The sequence below is a fragment of the Catharus ustulatus genome, chromosome 2 (assembly GCF_009819885.2).
Source record: "Catharus ustulatus isolate bCatUst1 chromosome 2, bCatUst1.pri.v2, whole genome shotgun sequence".
Classification (NCBI taxonomy): domain Eukaryota; kingdom Metazoa; phylum Chordata; class Aves; order Passeriformes; family Turdidae; genus Catharus; species Catharus ustulatus.
This window is the reverse complement of record NC_046222.1, coordinates 89,166,501-89,184,483: the sequence shown is the minus strand read 5'-3', so window position 1 is coordinate 89,184,483 and position 17,983 is coordinate 89,166,501. Positions and strand designations below refer to the sequence as shown.

The 17,983-nt window shown below is 40.2% G+C and overlaps 1 protein-coding gene across 1 annotated transcript in view; it reads right to left on the bottom strand.

Moving 5' to 3' along the window:
• The window catches only part of DHRSX (dehydrogenase/reductase X-linked), a 211,867-nt gene that overhangs the window by 127,293 nt on the left and 66,591 nt on the right, over positions 1-17,983 (bottom strand). Inside the window, exon 2 of the mRNA XM_042779033.1 lies at positions 3,273-3,380. Within this exon, the coding sequence (XP_042634967.1) occupies positions 3,273-3,288 (16 nt within the window). The 5' untranslated portion in view covers positions 3,289-3,380. The remainder of the gene's footprint in view (positions 1-3,272; positions 3,381-17,983) is intronic.

Genomic DNA, 17,983 nt, shown 5'->3' with positions numbered 1-17,983 from the left:
CCCTGTGTGGCTTGATTCTGAAGATTTGTCACAGCCATCAGTTTTCCCTACCAGGGGTTTGCTGTCTGCCATGAGATTTTCCTGAAGTAAAGCCCTGCTGACTGTGAGTGAAGCTACCAGGAAAAGCAGTCTGGCAGAAAGCCTCAATGAAATCTATCAAACAAACAAACAAACAGAAAATTACTTTCATCATTTCAGCACTCATCAAAACCTCTTTCCCAGGGAGAGGCTGAGGGCAGAGTGAGCAGCACCTGCAGAGGCTGTGGGGGAATGGAATCTTATATGCACCAGTGCTGGGACTAGAAGGGAAGAAGGTTTAAAAGATCTATGAAACCACTTTCTGTAAAGGCTCTGAGTGAACATACTGCCTTTTCATACAATGCCTACTCACTTTCCACAAGGTAACATGTTTCTACTTATTTGCTTTCCTCACTCCATTGGTGGATTGGATTGAAAAGGAAGTTTCTTCAAATATTTACTCCTCTAAAATGTCAAACTGAATCAAAATCACATCCATCACAAATGGTGAATCATTTTTCACATCATTCAGGCTTGACTCATTTGCCTGCTGCTGGATATCATCCTTTATTGCTGCAGTGCCTATAATGGGAAACAAGCATTCAGTGATCGAGCGTCATTGACTGCAAGCTACATGTGAGTCTCTCTTGCTGGCCCAAATCACTTAAGATCCACACCTTTTCCACAGAAGTTCATGTCTATATACAAGCATAGGGTGCAAACATTTCTAGAGGAGAAAGCTTGAGCACACTTGCTGTCTTATTTGAGCCTTGTGTGGCCTGAAGCAGAATGTGCTCATGCATGCTAATATGCCAGCAGATATTTGAAACATACTCTGGGCACTTGGGCCCAACAGTTATGAGCAAGGATGGAAGGTCATTGCATTGAGTGTGTTTTGAGACTGTTATGATCTTGAAGCTGGAAAAGCGCCTGGGACTATCCATTCTACCGACAGGGCTGCTTTAGTCTGAAGGATTTCACAGGCAAAGAAGATAGTTGTGACTCACAGGGCTCAGTGTTTGGGTCAGAGTTTGCTCGGAAGAAATGAATCAGCTGGAAGACTTACTCATCAAATGCTTCCTATAATTAATTTCATTTATTTTCAATTGTAGGGATTCGTAATGCAATAGTAACATTGATACAATTGTAGGGTGAATGGAAGTGTATTATGTTTGTAAGCATCAAAAGAAAGAGCAAAGTGTTTAAATAGTGCCCTTTATTGACAAAAAAAAGATATGTTCAGAGGACACTTTAGATGTTCCTGTGCATGTCTAGGCCATAGATTGGCAGGAGATGACCATGCACTCTGCCATCAGGAGGATAACATCTCCAGGTTACAGCATAATACCCATACCATTATTTCTCCTGTTAGCCCAGACTAAAAATAGGCCTTAAGCACAGCCTATATATTGCAGACAAGGAAAAATGCACTGAGAGCTGCTGAGCAATATAAAAGATCACAGAATGGTTGTGGTTGGAAGGAGCTCTGTCCAATCCCCCTGCTAACACAATTTCACCCAGAGCAAGTAACACAGGTCAAATTCAGACAAATTGTTAATACATCCAGAGAAGGAGACTGCACAAACTCTGTGGTAGATCTGAACATAAACTAGCCTGTCATTTCTGATCAAGAAGAATCACAGAGACAGGATAAGGACTCAGGAGCTGGCATGACCCTTTCCAGTACTCAGGCGATGCTCACAAGATCACTTGAGCCCTCACATATTGGTTCTTATGAGAGTGTGAGTGAATGAGATTTATAAGGGAGTGACTGTGATTTGAAAAAAACCAGCTTATTTAGAGATTCTGCACCTAAACCTCACCTTCCCATTCCCAAAACTGTCTCAACTGAATTTTGTTACATGGAATACCCTAAACTTTAGCGATACAAAATAAATCTTTAAAAAAAAAGAATTTTCTATGCTTCCATGACCCTATGCAAAGAGAAGAAAATGATTTTGTTTTCCCACTGAGCATACTTTTGCAGTCCACTTTAAAGATGAAAAGCAATTTTAGTGAAATATTAATGCTGACATCATTAGCTACATCTAGTTACATTAGCAACATCTAGCATTTAGCTACAAAAAGCAGCATCTACCTGCATTTTGCAGGCACTTGGGTTTGACATATCTATTAAAACATGTATGAGTAAGTGGTGTTCCACTTACACCTGTATGATTCCAAGACAACTCCATTAATGTTACTGACTGCACTACTCTAAAAGTACATGGCTACTATGCTCTCATCCATTGTTTGGGGTGGGTTTGATGTGTGTACAAAACCTCAGAGAGAGCAAATTCTGTATGAAACTTGAACAAAATGGCATCACCAACTCGATAGTGTCCAATTAAACAGCAATCTTCAGTGACTCTATGGAATAAAAGCTACAGTGGTTTAGGCAAAAATCTAGTTAAGCAAAGATGAAGTGAGAAAATGCAGCACTTTAAACATATAAGTATTCATTATGCTACATTCTGATTTAGTAGACATATTAGTGCATAAATATATATATGTAGTAGAGAAAGCTTTAAAAAATAGGATGTCTCCTAAATATTGTCTGCAGGAGAAAGAAGAAATGGTGCACACACAATAGGTTTTGAGTTTATAGAGGAATTCACCTAACTTCAAATGTCTCATTCTAGCACAGTCACCTAATCAATTCTTTATTATCAATGGAGAGAAACAGCCACCTCCAGAAGGTGAATTGCCCAGTCCATCTCAGACTGACACAACTGAATCTCCAGGTATTTATTTCCTTGTCTTGCCTACAGAGGCCTCTTACAGCGACAAACTGAGAAGAAAATGTGGAATGTTTACACAGATGAAGTCAAAAGGGTTCCCTCTGCGCTTATAACACAGATCATCCCTCCTAAATACTGTAATATTCCTTGAAGTCTTGAATTTGTTTTCCTCTTAATGAACATGTACACCTAACACTGATGAATAATCTATCCCCAGTAACAAAGAACTAAACTTTTTTGTAATACTCATGTTTTTAAGGTATTTTATTGTTTATTAATTATCTAAGGTGGTGCAAATCTTCCAAGTTCTACAGAAAAAATCCCACCCACTATTTTTTTCAAGATCGTGCAAAACAAAACATAAATCAATCTTTATTTGGCTAAATGCAAGCAAAACATTCTCCTACATTCCCCTGACACATCCTTACTTATGCTGGAAAGAAAAGAAATCTTACAAGAAAAAAAAAATTACTTCATGAAACAAAAAGTATATTAAGAAAATAATGACTTTACCTATTATCACATGCATGCCAAGTCTTGCCAAATGCTTCACAGTTTGGTAACCAATTCCTTTAGTGCCTCCAGTCACTATAGCAACCTTTCCATTTTGTGTAGGGAAAACTATATTAAAAAAAAAAAGCAAAACACAAGGTTAGTTCACAATAGTAACACAATTAAGAAGTTAAGATGCATTTTAAAGTGGACACTTAACAGACCACTCAAACCAGGCCAGTAATCAATCTCAAGAGCAAACTGTAAGGACATAAAAACTAAGGAACATCCACCATTATTTACTGCACTATAATTTTCCAGTATTAACAGCTCACGAAAGACTGAGGTTGACGACACGAAAGGCAAACACCCACTTCAGAAATTTTCTCATTTCTATTTGCATGCATTTCATCATCCTGCAGTCATCTGACCTTTAAAATTTCCACCATAACTTTGTTACTGAGCAAAGTGGTAGCAGTTACGTCAGCTCAGGCATGGCTTACTCTACACGTACCAGGAAAAAAATTCAATTGGCAGCATGATACCCTGAAAATTTCTTGAATGACAGAAGACCAGCCTTGGTCAGTAAAATGGAGGAAAGATCTAAGTCAAAGGTGAGCCATTGAAAGCACACCAGCTGATCTAATTTCCCTGCATAACTGAGCACTCTCCCTTCTGAAAATCAGAAGGCTCTGAGCTCCAAAGGAAGGAGAAAGCAATTTTCTTGCATGAAAGTCCCCACGTGCTCTTCCCACCTACTCCAGCCCTCTCCCACAGACGCATCCCCAATTCCCACAGTCAGCATCACTCTGCCTCCACTCCAAGTGCTCCTTGACCCACACACAGCTTGGCAGGCAGGGAATGCTCCCAAACTCCCCCTGCTAGAGGGGTAGCTTAAACACAGTATGTGTCTCCTGCATCCCCAGGCAGCCCTCTGCCTGCCAAGGGAGCCAAGAATCATCTGGGACGGCCCTGGCAGAGCAGCTGTCATTCCAGCTACAAGCTCCCACACTGGGTGCAGGTTGCACAGCACATCCCCCCACCATGGAGGGGGTCCTGTAGCCAAAGCAGAGCTAAGGCATTATAATTTAATTGCTTGGGAAAGGCGTGGATTAGGTCCAATATCGACTACAATTTTTTTGGGTGGAGAATATTTCATGTGAAGCACCATGTGCTTCTTAGGTGACCAAGGTGAATTTTTAATTTGCTTTGGAGTAGAAGCTGTGAGGTATTTGCACATGAAAAAATGGTACTGAATACTTTGGTTTGCTGTGGTGCAGTGTCTGTAGGCAACGCTATAGATAACAAATGTTAAAAAGATGCCGACTTTCATCTATCAAAGGACTTTCTATTTTGATTTCTAGGTTTTTAGGGGATTGCTTTGTTGTACAACACTAACTCATATTTTACATAGTTATGAAACACAGGACTAGCACTGATACAAGCTTCTTTTTTCACAGCAGCTTCAAAAAGGATCCACATTTCATCTTTTCTGAAACACATAGTTCTTTCCATTGTGATTCAACATGAATTTGTGTTCTCTTCAGGTTAGGACTTGGTTCTTCCCAACCATGAAGAAAATGAATTGTTCGCAGTTCTTTGAAGATTAACTCCAATTACAGTGATACGCTTGCACATAGGTGTCCTGACATATATAATTCAAGCTAAATAAAACTTCCCCAGCAGCTTTCTTAAGGGGCTTCAATTTAGCTATAAGCAGCCCTGCAATTTCCACCAAAAGTACTTCTAATCACAAACTCTAAACAAAATTGCCTTCAGGTCCAGACCTCATCAAGAGAAAATGCATTACTTTGGGCCTGAGTACCTTCTCTTCCTCTTCTGCCTCCCCATGCCTCCCTCGCTTCTTGGCCTCTCACCTGACATTTAGATTTCACATGTTGCATACAGGAGCTGTCACTCATTTCTATTACTGCACCACTATACCTACTGATTGAATAAAAAGTGGTATTTTAATACAGAATTTACTTAGAAATAAATTATTGAAAGAAAAAGAGAAAAAGAAGTCAGGACTGGGGAAGGGGCAATGACATGAAGTGAAAATGGAAAGTCAAAAGAGAAAAGTGATTCTTAGCAGAGGACAGGATTTAGCAGATGAAAGATGTCCAGTCCTATCCTGTCTATGACTGCAAATGGCCACTTAAAGACTCCACAGTAAAACTGCATTCTATTAGATCCTATATTACAGAAAGGTTTAAAAGAGGCCTGCTTGTAGCAGCTAGCTCCAAGGACTTAAGAAATCAGAGAGAGAGCGAGAAACGAGGACTTCAGACACACAGATAAGTGGTCATTATCTGTTTTATTTCCAAGAGGTACAGTATACTGCTTTCCCATAGCATGGTTTTGAATAGACACAAGACATCATGGCCCAGCTCAGCCTATCCACTCACTTCAGTCAAAATGGGAAATTCAAAGATAAAAACTGAAATACACTGGGGAGGGGGACAACTTCCTCAATTAATTCTTAACTGTTATTAACTTTAAAAATATGTACAGTTCCCAACAAGTCAGATATCTTAACGTAAAGTGCATCTCCATTTAAATGAGACACAGCTAGTATTTATATCAGCAAAAGTGGTCAAAATCAAACACAGGCTCTGTGTGTGAGCCAGGGTAACTCCAGTGAAATGCAGTTTATTAGTGCCCTGTTCCCTCTAGAACTCCAATCTCATGTGGAGTTTGCAGTACACCCAACTTTCAGTGTTAATACACCACTTCCATGATGAAACTCAGCATGAAATTTTCAAAGCAGAGCTGGACTCAGCCTGGTTTTCAGCAGATACTGGTTTATTTTGTGAGAGAGGTTGAGCTGAGTGCAGCTGGAGCCTCATAGCCCCCCAGGCAGGAGGCAGGGGGGACCCACCAGCCTTGCAATGCCCAGAGAAGTCCCTCTGGCATTCCTTGCATCTCATTTAAACCACCCCAGCTCTCTCTCTCCATCTGCTCCTGGTAAGGAGGTAGATACTGATCTCAAGTTCAGAGGCATAATGCCAGTGATATCTCCGTGGGACATGAGAACAGCACAGCCCTGTGCTAATGAAATCCCCTGACCAAGCAGCAGCTGTTAATTTCCCGTTGTGTTCAAAGAAACCAGTCTGCAGTCCTTAGGTGCTCCTTTATCACACCAGTGTCTGAGAGAAGCTTCTCAAGCTGCAGCTTCTGCCTGCATTCCAATGGATTTGGATGACATAAGCCTGTTTACTTTGCAAGTGAAAAAGAAAAATAAAGCAGATTTATTTTGTCGTGATATGAGGCTATTTAAAAATAATTATTTTCCTTTGAAATATACTTCTCCTTAATCAGAACTAAATTATATGTACAGAGACATCCTCACACAAACTCCATGCTACAAAGCATGTAAGGCAATTCTGTAATTAAAAAAAACCAACCAACCTAATTCTCAAGGGACTCTAAAACAGGGCTGTCAGGGTGCCCCTGCAACCTCAAGACCACAGAGAAATAAGACAGTCTGCAACCCATATCAATGACCAATTCCATATCAATGACCAGTTCCTGCCAGGAAAATTTCACCTCTGGGGCAAGGATGAGGGTCATTGAAGTAGTCAAATCAAAAACAATTAACAAAAACAATAAACTTTCTTTTTTTTTTTGCAGAAATACACCATGTAAGCACAGAATGCAAACCTCAGAAGAGCTTCCCTTGAGAGTAGCTTGCTTTGGTATTCTGAAACCTGTACAGCACATTGTGCTTGAGGCCAAGGGAAAAAAGAAGAAAAAAATTTAGAAGCTTATTTAAAGAAAACGGCATCAAATTATTTTTTAAAAGTTTCATCTCCTACCCTACTAATCCAGCATCTGCATTGTGGCATATTAGGGGTCATGTGGACATTTAAATAAATTTCTTTATATTAATTTCCTTAATTAATTAACCTTCTTTTTAAGACATTGAATGCCAAGGGTAGAATTTAGGATGTCTGAAACAGTCACCAGCACTTATCAGGCAAGACTTGAGCACAGCTGAGGCATCCAAAAAGTTGGTCAGTGTTCAGTGAGATGCCATGCTGTGACCCTCCTGAACCAGCCACGTAGTGCAGGAACTTTGGTTGTATTTGTGGTGGAGAGATCCCTACAGACAAATCCCAACAGTTTTTTGGGGTTTTTTTTCATTCCTCCTGTAACTGAATAATTTACATGCAAATATTAGGCCTGAAGGTAACTGGCAGAAGCACAGATGGAAAAAAATAAAGAGAAAAGAATCAACAATGAATATTTAGTTTCATGACTGCATAATAACATGCAAATTTGGAGCCATTCCTATACAGCAACACTGAGTGAGAAAAGAGGGCAAACTGTAATTTCCAGTCCTTGTCTAACACCACAGGACAAGGCACAATTGAGTTCTTCTAGATGAATTAAAGAAATCATATAGCTCAGTGTACCACGGAATTATTGAGTAGTTTTCCTATTGCAAAATATTCCGACTCTTTTTCCCTGATTTATGCTGTGGTGATGTTGAGATTATAACCATTAAGCAGATGTAGAAAAATAATTCATTTTCCACTCTGAGAGGCAATCAGTAAACTGCTGGGGAACCCATGCAGCTTTTAGCAATAGCCTGTTTTGTGTGCCTCACGAAAACATCTCCATAAAATTCTAGTTTGGCAGAAACCAGGAAAACAGGATCTGGATTCAAATGTCATCCCAGGACTATCCCTACAGAAGACAATTTAGGCACTCGAATCCTGACAGCTAAGCCAGACAAACTGTATGTGCCTCAAGCCTGTCCTAAGCTTGTGCAGATGATTTTTCAAATGTAAATTATCTTCCTAAATTTGCACACCAAAATCTTTTCTGCCGTTGCTGCTTCCAATCACTTTCCTAATGAACATCAACATGCAATCAAGATGGAAGGCCTTTAAGGCTGGAAACCAGGTAGGTGGCAACCAGCCTGACTAGTCCTTCTGTGCAAAGGTTTCCTGCTGGTTTCAGCAGTTGAGGCCATCAGGGCTTCTGCTGATGAACAAGTGTCATGCACACATGGGGATCCACAGGCACAGTCCAACATGCCTCAGATGGCTGGATGCATTGTGTAAGGGAGGCTTATCTGTCCAGGGACAGCATCTGTTCCCAAACACAACTGGAGTTTGGCATCAGATGGGCGACAAGCCTCCCAGCTTTTGTTAAGAATCAGGAGGAAACGGAGGTATCGGAGAGAGGCTGGCCCTGCAGTTACTCATGGGAAGAGAAAGCTGTTGAAGAACCAGAACAGCAAGAGAAACCAAACCATGGAAATATGTCCCTTGCCCTACAAACTCAGAGGTATCTCCAGGTGCTATTAATGGAACAGCAGCAGTCAGATGGCTGTAAGGATTTCAGCAGCCGGGGAAGAGTGAATTTAATAAAGCTCCCACACAGCCACTGACAAGGAATATGACTGGTAACAACAGCTCACAAAACCACAGCAAAACCCCTGGCACACATAAAACTAAGTTTCTTGTTTAACCAATGCGCAAGACACACTCAGAGCCTGAAATGCTGCATGCCAACGAAAGAGCAAACAACAGCTCACACTTACCAGCTCTGGAAACTCACAGTTCCATCCCTGTATTTCAGGGGAATGCATGCACAGCCTTTGCCCCATGAAGTGGACATTTCCACAGCAGAGCTCCCACACAGCAGCAGCAATTAATTTGTCTGGGCTGCCTGAACACCTGGGAACCCAAGCAGTGCTGTAACTCCAGCCAAGACACCACATATCCAGAAAGCCTGGACAAATGGCCAAAGTGCAGCAAGACAGCAAATGACACAAAAGCAGAGGAGTTGGCAGATAGACCAACAAGAGAAGCAGAGTGCTCAGCCAGCTAAGGAGATAATGTGTTTACTCATCCCTTCCTGACACTGTCAACACAGGAACAAGTGACATTTCTTCAGAGTTAGCAGCAAACATCTGCTGAGCCAGACTAATGATTTTTTTTTTTAAGTTGCCCATGAAAACAACTTTAAAAAAACCCAACCAAACTTAAGGCTGCTTTAAATTTGTAACATTTGTTTTGCTTTTCGATAAGCATGTCAGCTTGCTTATAGGGATGAAGTGATAATATTTGCAGGCAAGATGACAAGCCCTTCACAGAAGGCTGAGATACAAGTCCCAAAATCCATTACAGGACTTGTTCCTAAATAACTCATTTAACATATGCGAAAGTCATACTATAAATGAGCAGAAGGGCTCATTTTCCTCTTGTTTTTTCAACTCATGACCACACTGTGGAGCCTTGCAGGGTATTAGAGAGCAACAGGTATTATTAGAGCCCAATATCACAACTTTGGAGAATGAGTACCTACAGCAAGACTTAACTAGTAAAAAAGCCCCCACATATTAGAAAAAAATGTAAGATAAACTGGTGCAGCAGCAAGATGAAAGTTAAGATGCCAGCATTACAATCCTGAAATATTTTTTACTAAAGAAAAGATACCCTAAATAAGGTAGCTGTTCAGAGCAATAGCTTTTGGCACTCAAAAATATAAGACCTGTGGAAAGAAATCTTTCAAACAACTGTGGGAAGGGGAGTGGAAAGCTACACTAAAAATTTCATTTGCATGACACACCTATCTGCATTTCTTCTAGTGATTCTTGGAAAGACAGCATAAATGCAGATAAAGGGAGAACAGTGTGTGGAAAGCAGGGTGTGGAAGGGGAAGCAGAAGGAAGTGTTAGACTTTCAAATAAGACACAAGAAAAAGTTTTTTTGGTCAAGATGAGGTAATTTTCAAGTGCTTCATTCCCCCTTCCCCTCTCTTCACCTTCCCCCCACCTCCAGGTACTTAGGTGAAAGAGATAGAGCTCTAAGCAATCTAATACACCTGAATCATAAATCTCTGCATGGTGATATTGTCCTCAAGGCCAAAAAAAGGACCCCAGGGAGGACACTGGCACTGTTACTTCCAGATGTAAATCAACCATGTGGTGGGGTAAATCAAGGCTTTGATACACAGGCTGCTAGTAAACTAAACTACAGCTATTGCCAAAGTAATCAAAAAATATTTCCTCTCCACTTGCACCTGTATTTTCAGTGCCCTGTTTTTCAGAGCATATGACTGGTGTGTTTGCAAGTGAAGAAACCCTGCCTGGTTACAAGAGCCAAGGGAAGATGCATTTTCACACATCTTTTGACTGGAGCCGGAGTGCTTTTGCTTTATTTGTTAAATAGGATGCTCAGTAATGTTAGTCTTGGAGTCTGTGTTGCTGCTAGACTTGGCAGAAGGGCTGCATGAAGAAAAAGATAGTTGGAGTTTTCAAAAATTACACAGAGGGTAATTTTGCAAACTGATTTATGCTATCTTCATTCTGCCTGTGAAGAACCTCTTCCTCCAGTAAACCCTATGCAGACCTTCTGCATCAGGATCATTGACCATACACAGAAAAAAAGCTGGGTGTTGTCACCTCTTCCCCAAGGAAGAGGAGGATGAGAATGGAGAAAACTAAAGAGGACTTTTAATTTGGGAATTTTTCTTGACATTTCTGTTGCCTTCCTCTCAGACAAGGGGAAATAAGGCTGCATTGAAATGTGATTAAGCATATATCTGAGCTTTTTACAATACAAGTTCAGGCTGATTTTGACAGAGATATTAGGAAATTTGATCCTAAAAAATACAGAGCTGCCCTGAGGTAAAAGAAAGCAAAAGTAGATGAGAGGGTACAGTTCACGAGTCCTGAATCTCACTTCTGGCCACGTTTGCCATTCCTGTGTACTTTGTTCCATTTGCCAAAATTCATCTGAAGATATTTGACTTTTTTCATTTTTTTTTTAATGAGTGCCAAATAGATAGATTGAACACACCTTTACACAAATCAGTCAAATGAAAAATACCACGGTGCAGCATTAAAATCTGCTAAAAAATTAATCGGGAATCCAAGCTTGCCCACAATCTGCTCTTGGGAGTAAAGTTCCAAATCGAATTTGTAGGAAAAGGAGAGCACTTGATTCATGGGAGGGGCATGGGGTGATAGAGAAGGAATCAAGAGATGGAAAAGTTGCTATACATCTACAAGTACAAATTATATTTCTGAAACTATGTCTCTGCAAGTTCCCAACAGACATCAAGCAACTTCTGCCATTACACACTAGTCCTTGTTATATGTATTCTTGCTATTCCTGGCTTTATCCTGTGTGTGTTTGTTTGTTTGTTTGTTTGTTTGTTTGTTTTTCTGGAGAAACACTAGCTTAAGGATTATTTCAGATAAAGGCTGAAAGTACATTTGACAAACTTGTGCAGAAATGTCTGGCACCTGACTCCCCACTGGCGTTACACCACACATGGCATGTTTTGCTCCACTGTGCAATCATTCTGTGTCGGGACAGATGCCAGCTGGGGACTTGGATGAGGCCATGAAACATTGCCTTTGCTGGGAAGGAGGCTGGACAGGAGAGGCGTGGGAGACAGCTCTGCCACTGACAAGGCACAGCACTAACTCAGCTCAGGGACAGTGATCCAGTGAGCAGTCCCAGCCTCAGTCATAAAAGGTATTTCACAAAAATACAGAGCTGGGTTTTGTGAAAAAAAAGCAGAATGGCTGTTGCAATAATGTGAAGAAATCCCACTAATTCCTTACACTATACTGAACAGACACAGCCTGCACATGAAAGATTACTGGATTTGTTAAAAATATCAGGAGAAGAAACACGATGCTAGCTCCAAGATGAAACTAATCTTCCCTACATGGGCATATATTTAAAGGCTCCATTTACCCATATCATTTTTTTACATGGGAAAATACTATCACAAGAATAGAGAAGGAGATTTTTCCATTTGTATTCTCTGCTCTGCTTATCTTTAATTCCTTTTGTATATTTACCTATTAAGTCTTACTCTTTGGCTTTCTTCTCTTTCACTCCAGTCACACTAAAGATAGGGAAGTTATATACAGGTATATCTTTAAATCAAGAAAAAGCATTTGATTATCTTTTGAACAGATTTACTGATGCTTACTCCCATACTCCCTCCCTCTGGGCAAATGTAATTCTGCAATACCTTGGGCAATGTCATTTTATGTAAAACTTCCCAATGCTCTTCAAGTCATGTCATCATGTAATTATACATTTTTCCTGTTGTGAAATGAGAGATGAAAAAGAGGAGCTTATCCCAGGAGATTTAAATAGGGGTAATGGAAATAGCTCTGCATAGTCTAGTGGTTTCAGAGTGCATTTTCCCATCCTGCAAAAGTTTGAGACATTAGAATTATTTTTTCATTCTCTACCAGGAACTGAAGATTGTCTAGGCTCCAAGATTTCCCAAACAGCTAACGAGCAGATGCAGCTGCATCTGACAATGCTTTACATCCCTCAGGATGTAAGAAACCTTTTCAAGTCCTTGCTCTCAGACATACCCCGAGTATACAAAAGCCTTCCCAAATGCAATTCCCTATTTCCAAGTGCTACTTCCCTACAGAGAAAGTTCTATTTTAACCAAACATTTGGCATTTAAAGACAACTTTTCCCCCTCACTAAAGTCCCAAATAAATGTAGCATTTCTCCAAATCATGTTGAGAATCCAGTGAAGAAGCCATAAATAACAAACAAAATTAAATGTAAGTAATCTCAGAAAAGGTCTTCCCTTGGAAACACCACATCCCATATATCTCAAAAAACTTGATAGTTTGAATGAAACTTGAGAGTTTGCATGAAATATGGCACAGAATTCCTAAGGTTTTAAAATTTCATGTCTAACTATGAAAAATTAGCATTTGGGTTGTAGTTTTGACCAAAAACCAGAGGCAAATGACAGTGAGTTTGAAATGCTGAAGAAAATATGAATCAGCAAAGCATGATGCTGCTGTCACTCCATTACAGACTGAGTAAATGTCATAACTGACTGCAGAGCAGAAACCTGATTTCAGAAAACTGTGAATTATGGTTATTTCACAACAGAGTTAAGATAAGGAAAAAGGAAAAAAAATTTAAAGTAAAAGGAAAAATTTAAAAATAGAAATAAAAATAAGAGAAAAGGAAAAAGGAGGAGAAGGAGGAGAAGGAGAAGGAGAAGGAGAAGGAGTAGGAGAAGGAGAAGGAGAAGGAGAAGGAGAAGGAGAAGGAGAAGGAGAAGGAGAAGGAGAAGGAGAAGGAGAAGGAGAAGGAGAAGGAGAAGGAGAAGGAGAAGGAGAAAAGAACAGCTATTATTCTTGATTGAATCCCAAATACTGTAGAAATAAACCTAAGCAGCCAAGACCCTACACTTGGCATGGAAGGTGCCATGGTTCCGTCATAAACCTACAAGTCTGGAGAACATTTCAAGTGTTCAAAGCTCAGAAAATGTGAAAAGTCAGATACTCAGCATCTGCTGAAACTCAGCATTCCCCTGGGGAAACTGGCTGCTCACAGCTTGGACAGGCATACTGCTTGCTATGTAAAATCCTGGCTGGATGGCCATGGCCAGAGTGGTGGTGAATGGAGCTACATGTAGCTGGTTGCCAGTAACAAGTGAGGTTCCTCAGGGATGAGTATTGGCATCAGTCCTGTTTAACATCTTTATCAATGGCCTGGATTAAGTGATCAAGTTCACCTTCAGCCAGTTTGCAGGTGACACCAAGTTGGGTGGGAGTGTTAAACTGATGGAGGGGCAAAAAGGCTCTACACAGACAGAACTTGACCAGCTGGATTGATGGACAAAGGCAAAAGGTATGAGATTTAATAAGGCCAGCTGCTAGGTCCTGACTTTGGGTCATGACAACCCCATGCAGTGCTCCAGGGTAGGGGCAGAGTGCCTGGAGTGCTGCCCAACAGAAAAGGGCCCGGGGGTCCTGGTTGACAGCATCTGAACATGAGCTATCAGTGTGTGCCCAGGTGACCAAAAAGGCAATGACATCCCGGCCTGTATCAGCAATAGTGTGGCCAGCAGGACCAGGGCAGTGACTGTGCCCCTGTGCTCAGCACTGGTGAGGCCACACCTTGAATTCTGTCCTCAGTTCCTCATGACAAGAAAGACACTGAGAGGCTGAAGTGTGTGCAGAGAAGGGCAATGGAGCTGGTGAAGAGTCTGGAGAACAAGTTGGATGAGCAGCTGAGGGGGCTGGGGATGCTTAGCCTGGAGAAATGGAGGCTCAGAGGTGACCTTATTGCTTTCTGTAACTACCTGAAAGCTGTTTTAGCAAGGAGAGGGTAGATCTTTTTTCCCATGTAGTAAGTGACAGGACAAGAGGACAGCCTTAAGCTATGCCAGAGGAGGTTTAGATTGGATATTGGGAAAAAATTTCTTCCCTGAAAGGGTTATCAAAGATTGGAACAGGCTACCCAGGGAAGTGGTTGAGTCACCACCCCTGGAGGTATTTAAACAACATGGAGATGTGGCATTTAGGGACATGGTTTTGCCATGGAGTTGGCAGCGTGGGTTAACTGTTGGAATTTTCCAACCTAAATGATTCGATGATTCTATGATTCATCAGCACTTTCATACGCAGAAACTGAAGCAAAGAGTGATGTCGTTACTTTTGGTCAAACTGGAAAGACTGATCTACTTATGGTCAAACTAGAAATCCAAACCAAAAGCAAAATATTGCTACCTGCATTTTAGCATCTCACTAGAGGAATTAAAAAGATAACATAAAACAACTTACACTTTGCACTATAATCTACACCTTTCAAAAGACAAAGTATTTTGACTTTTATTTTCGAGACAGTATTGACAGTATCATCATATTCCTAGATAGTACAGCATATATTGTATCACAATCCCCAATAACATCTTTACAGCTTCTACTTTTACTGCCCGTGAATTCCAACACCTCTTATTCTGACCATATGCTATTAAAAGATGAAATTAATCATTCAATCATGCTCACAGCACAGATGGAGAGATACAGTTGGGCAATCAATACATTGGGAAAGTCGATTCTTTAAATATTCTCTTACTATATTATATTATATTCTGGGAATGTGAGGGTGTGTGTGTGTGAAGAAAAAAAAAATGGAAAGATCATTAAGAGTAATTTAAACTGCCTCTCCTCTCTCCCCAGAGACAGAGAATGTAATTTCCATATCCCAATCAAGCTTAAGAGCATCCAGCTGAAGGTCACATTCAGATCTGCCTCTTCCAGCCACCAGAAATGCTCTGCTGCCACTCAAACAGTCCCCTCTGCTTCCCACAGCTTCAGAGTGACAGTATTTCCATCAAATAAGTAAGCAGAAGTCACGAGTTGGTATACAGAATTTGAAAGGTAATTGAAAGTTTCTGGAGTAGTTCACTTCAAAACACTGCAATCACTTGTGAACTGAAGTGCTTGTTATCATATACAAAGCTCTACTAATTAGAATCAGGAAGAGAGGTGCAAGGTGATTAGAGAACTTTGGGGAAAATCTAGTTAACAGGAAACACATAGCATATAAACCAATCAGTACTAAAAATTTCCCTGAGATACCTGCAACTTATTAAAATACAAAATGTTAAAAAGTACATTTCCATATTATTAAAATTTTTTGAAGCAACTAATTATCAGAAGCCATTACAGAGCTGACATTAATGTGAGATTAACCTCAGATGCTACTGACTTAATAAAAACATGGAAAATAGTCTCAACATCCCTTCCTCTCTGCCCTGCTTCCATGTCCTTCAAACCCACCCCTGGCCAGCGCATTTATTTCTTACTCTGGCTGGCACCTGATGAAGAGTCGGGGCAGTGGCAAAATCTGTCTGTGGATTGAAACTCCTAGAGGTGCCTGTCAGTCTTGATGTCCCAGCTGCACCAGGCTGCCCAATCTCTGCTGCCACGTGCCATCTTCCCAGGGCCATCACCCAACCTCCAGCAACAAATATCCCTGGTGGGAGAGAACTTTGTGTGGTTTTTCAGTTTATATATTTTTAAGGTAATTTTACTGAAGCCCTCTGACCCTCTGGATGGAGCTCAATTTCATACTCAAAACCACTTAAAAATCAGTTCTAACTTGGAATGAGAAAGTACAAAGAGCATGCACATATTTTGTCTTCAAGACAGCTACAACACTTGTGTTCCAAATACGGAATTTTATTTATTTTTCTCTTCTTTGATAACACAAGCAGGTCAGGGGTTTCAAACTGAGTATGAATGCGCAAGTACAGAAGGATCTAGACTACATATAAAATTTCTTAATTCTCTCATAACAGTCATTTAGTAGGAAAAAACTGATTTCTTTTCAAAAATCTCTCTCTCAACATCTCATACTCGTGGATTTTCTTTCAATTTTCATCTTTCTTATTCCTCATAAAATATGCAGTGATGTTTTCACAGTAAAACAACTACTTTGCAATAAAGACAGCTAATTGTTTTGAAATATTTTTTTTAATTAGATGTTTTTATTCTTCAGTGAAAAACCTAATTTTGAATGAAATTTTGTAGCCCATTAATCTAGAGCAGATTCATGAGACTTAGGGAATTAGTTAACTTAGAAGAACAGCTACTGTGCATGCTCTATAATTGCTCTTCATCAAAATTGTCAAAGATTTTTAATATGCAGTTACCACACAGATTAAAAGCTGTTAAAGTGTGTCTCAATTTAAGAGGCCATCATTCCACAGTGTCATTATCTGCTATTAATATTTCAATTAGAGAGCATCACATGCTCCTTTGAAGAAATGTGCAACTACTCACAAAACAAGTCCCATTATTGATAATGCTCCAGGAGTATGACACAAACATCCTATTTTTGTTCCTACAGTTAATTACCTTCTATAAATATCTTGCCAAAATTTTAATGGATTAGCTCCTTTCATATAGAAATATGCATTTGTGTTGACAAACACCTTCCAACCATTCTGCTTCTAAGAAGGGAGGTGACAGCTATAGGAATTATATTGGTGCTTCTTCTGCAGAGCCACTTTACAATCTCACTCTTCAACCAGGCGTTCAAGCAGGCTGATACATCCTAGTGCATCCTGCCAGTCCTTCTCAGGACAGAACTACCAGCACTTTTCAGGCATCACTGGTAGCATAAACTGGCTTCATGCCTGCTTTTTTTCCCACCTGACCAGAGGATTTAGCTCAATATAATGGCTCTGCAACAGCCAATTTGGTGTGAAATATTTTTCAAGGCACGACTCCTTTCTCTTTTCTGAGAATAATAAATAAATAAATAAATAAATAAATAAATAAATGCAAAACTCTTTCTTTACTATAAGATATAGATATTATAGTCCTATTTTCATCATGCCAAGCTGATAATCAATTTCCAGTAAAGCTGATACCTGGAGCTGCCTCTTAAAGATGGACCTTGTCTAGCCAGGTAACAGTGGCAGGACCAGATAAAATGGCCTGACATTTTGCCAGAGGAGGTTTAGATTACGTACTACGAACAGTTTCTTCACTGAGATGGTGAAGGCATCGGAACAGGATGCCCAGAGAAATGTTCAAAAAACATGGGGATATGGCACTTAGGGTTTGCTGGTGAACATGGTAGTGCTGGGTTTATGTTTGTTCTTCCACGCTAAATATCCTATGATTCCAAGCTAATAGACAGCACTTTTGTTCCACCTCACACTAAACAGCAAAAAGTTACAGCTGTGTTTAATTTCTGTTGGGTGCTAAATAATTAAAAAAATTATAATGGAGCTTTCTTTTTAAGAAGCATAAAGGAACTTAGCAATTTAAACATATCAAGGGAAGGGGAAAAAAAAAGAGCTTGAGGAATCAAAGCCTAAGAGCTTGCACTGGCTTGTTTGGCAGCTCTCTGCTGTTTCCAATACAATTCTCTCTAGGCCTTTTTCCATAAATATACAAGGCATTTGAAATG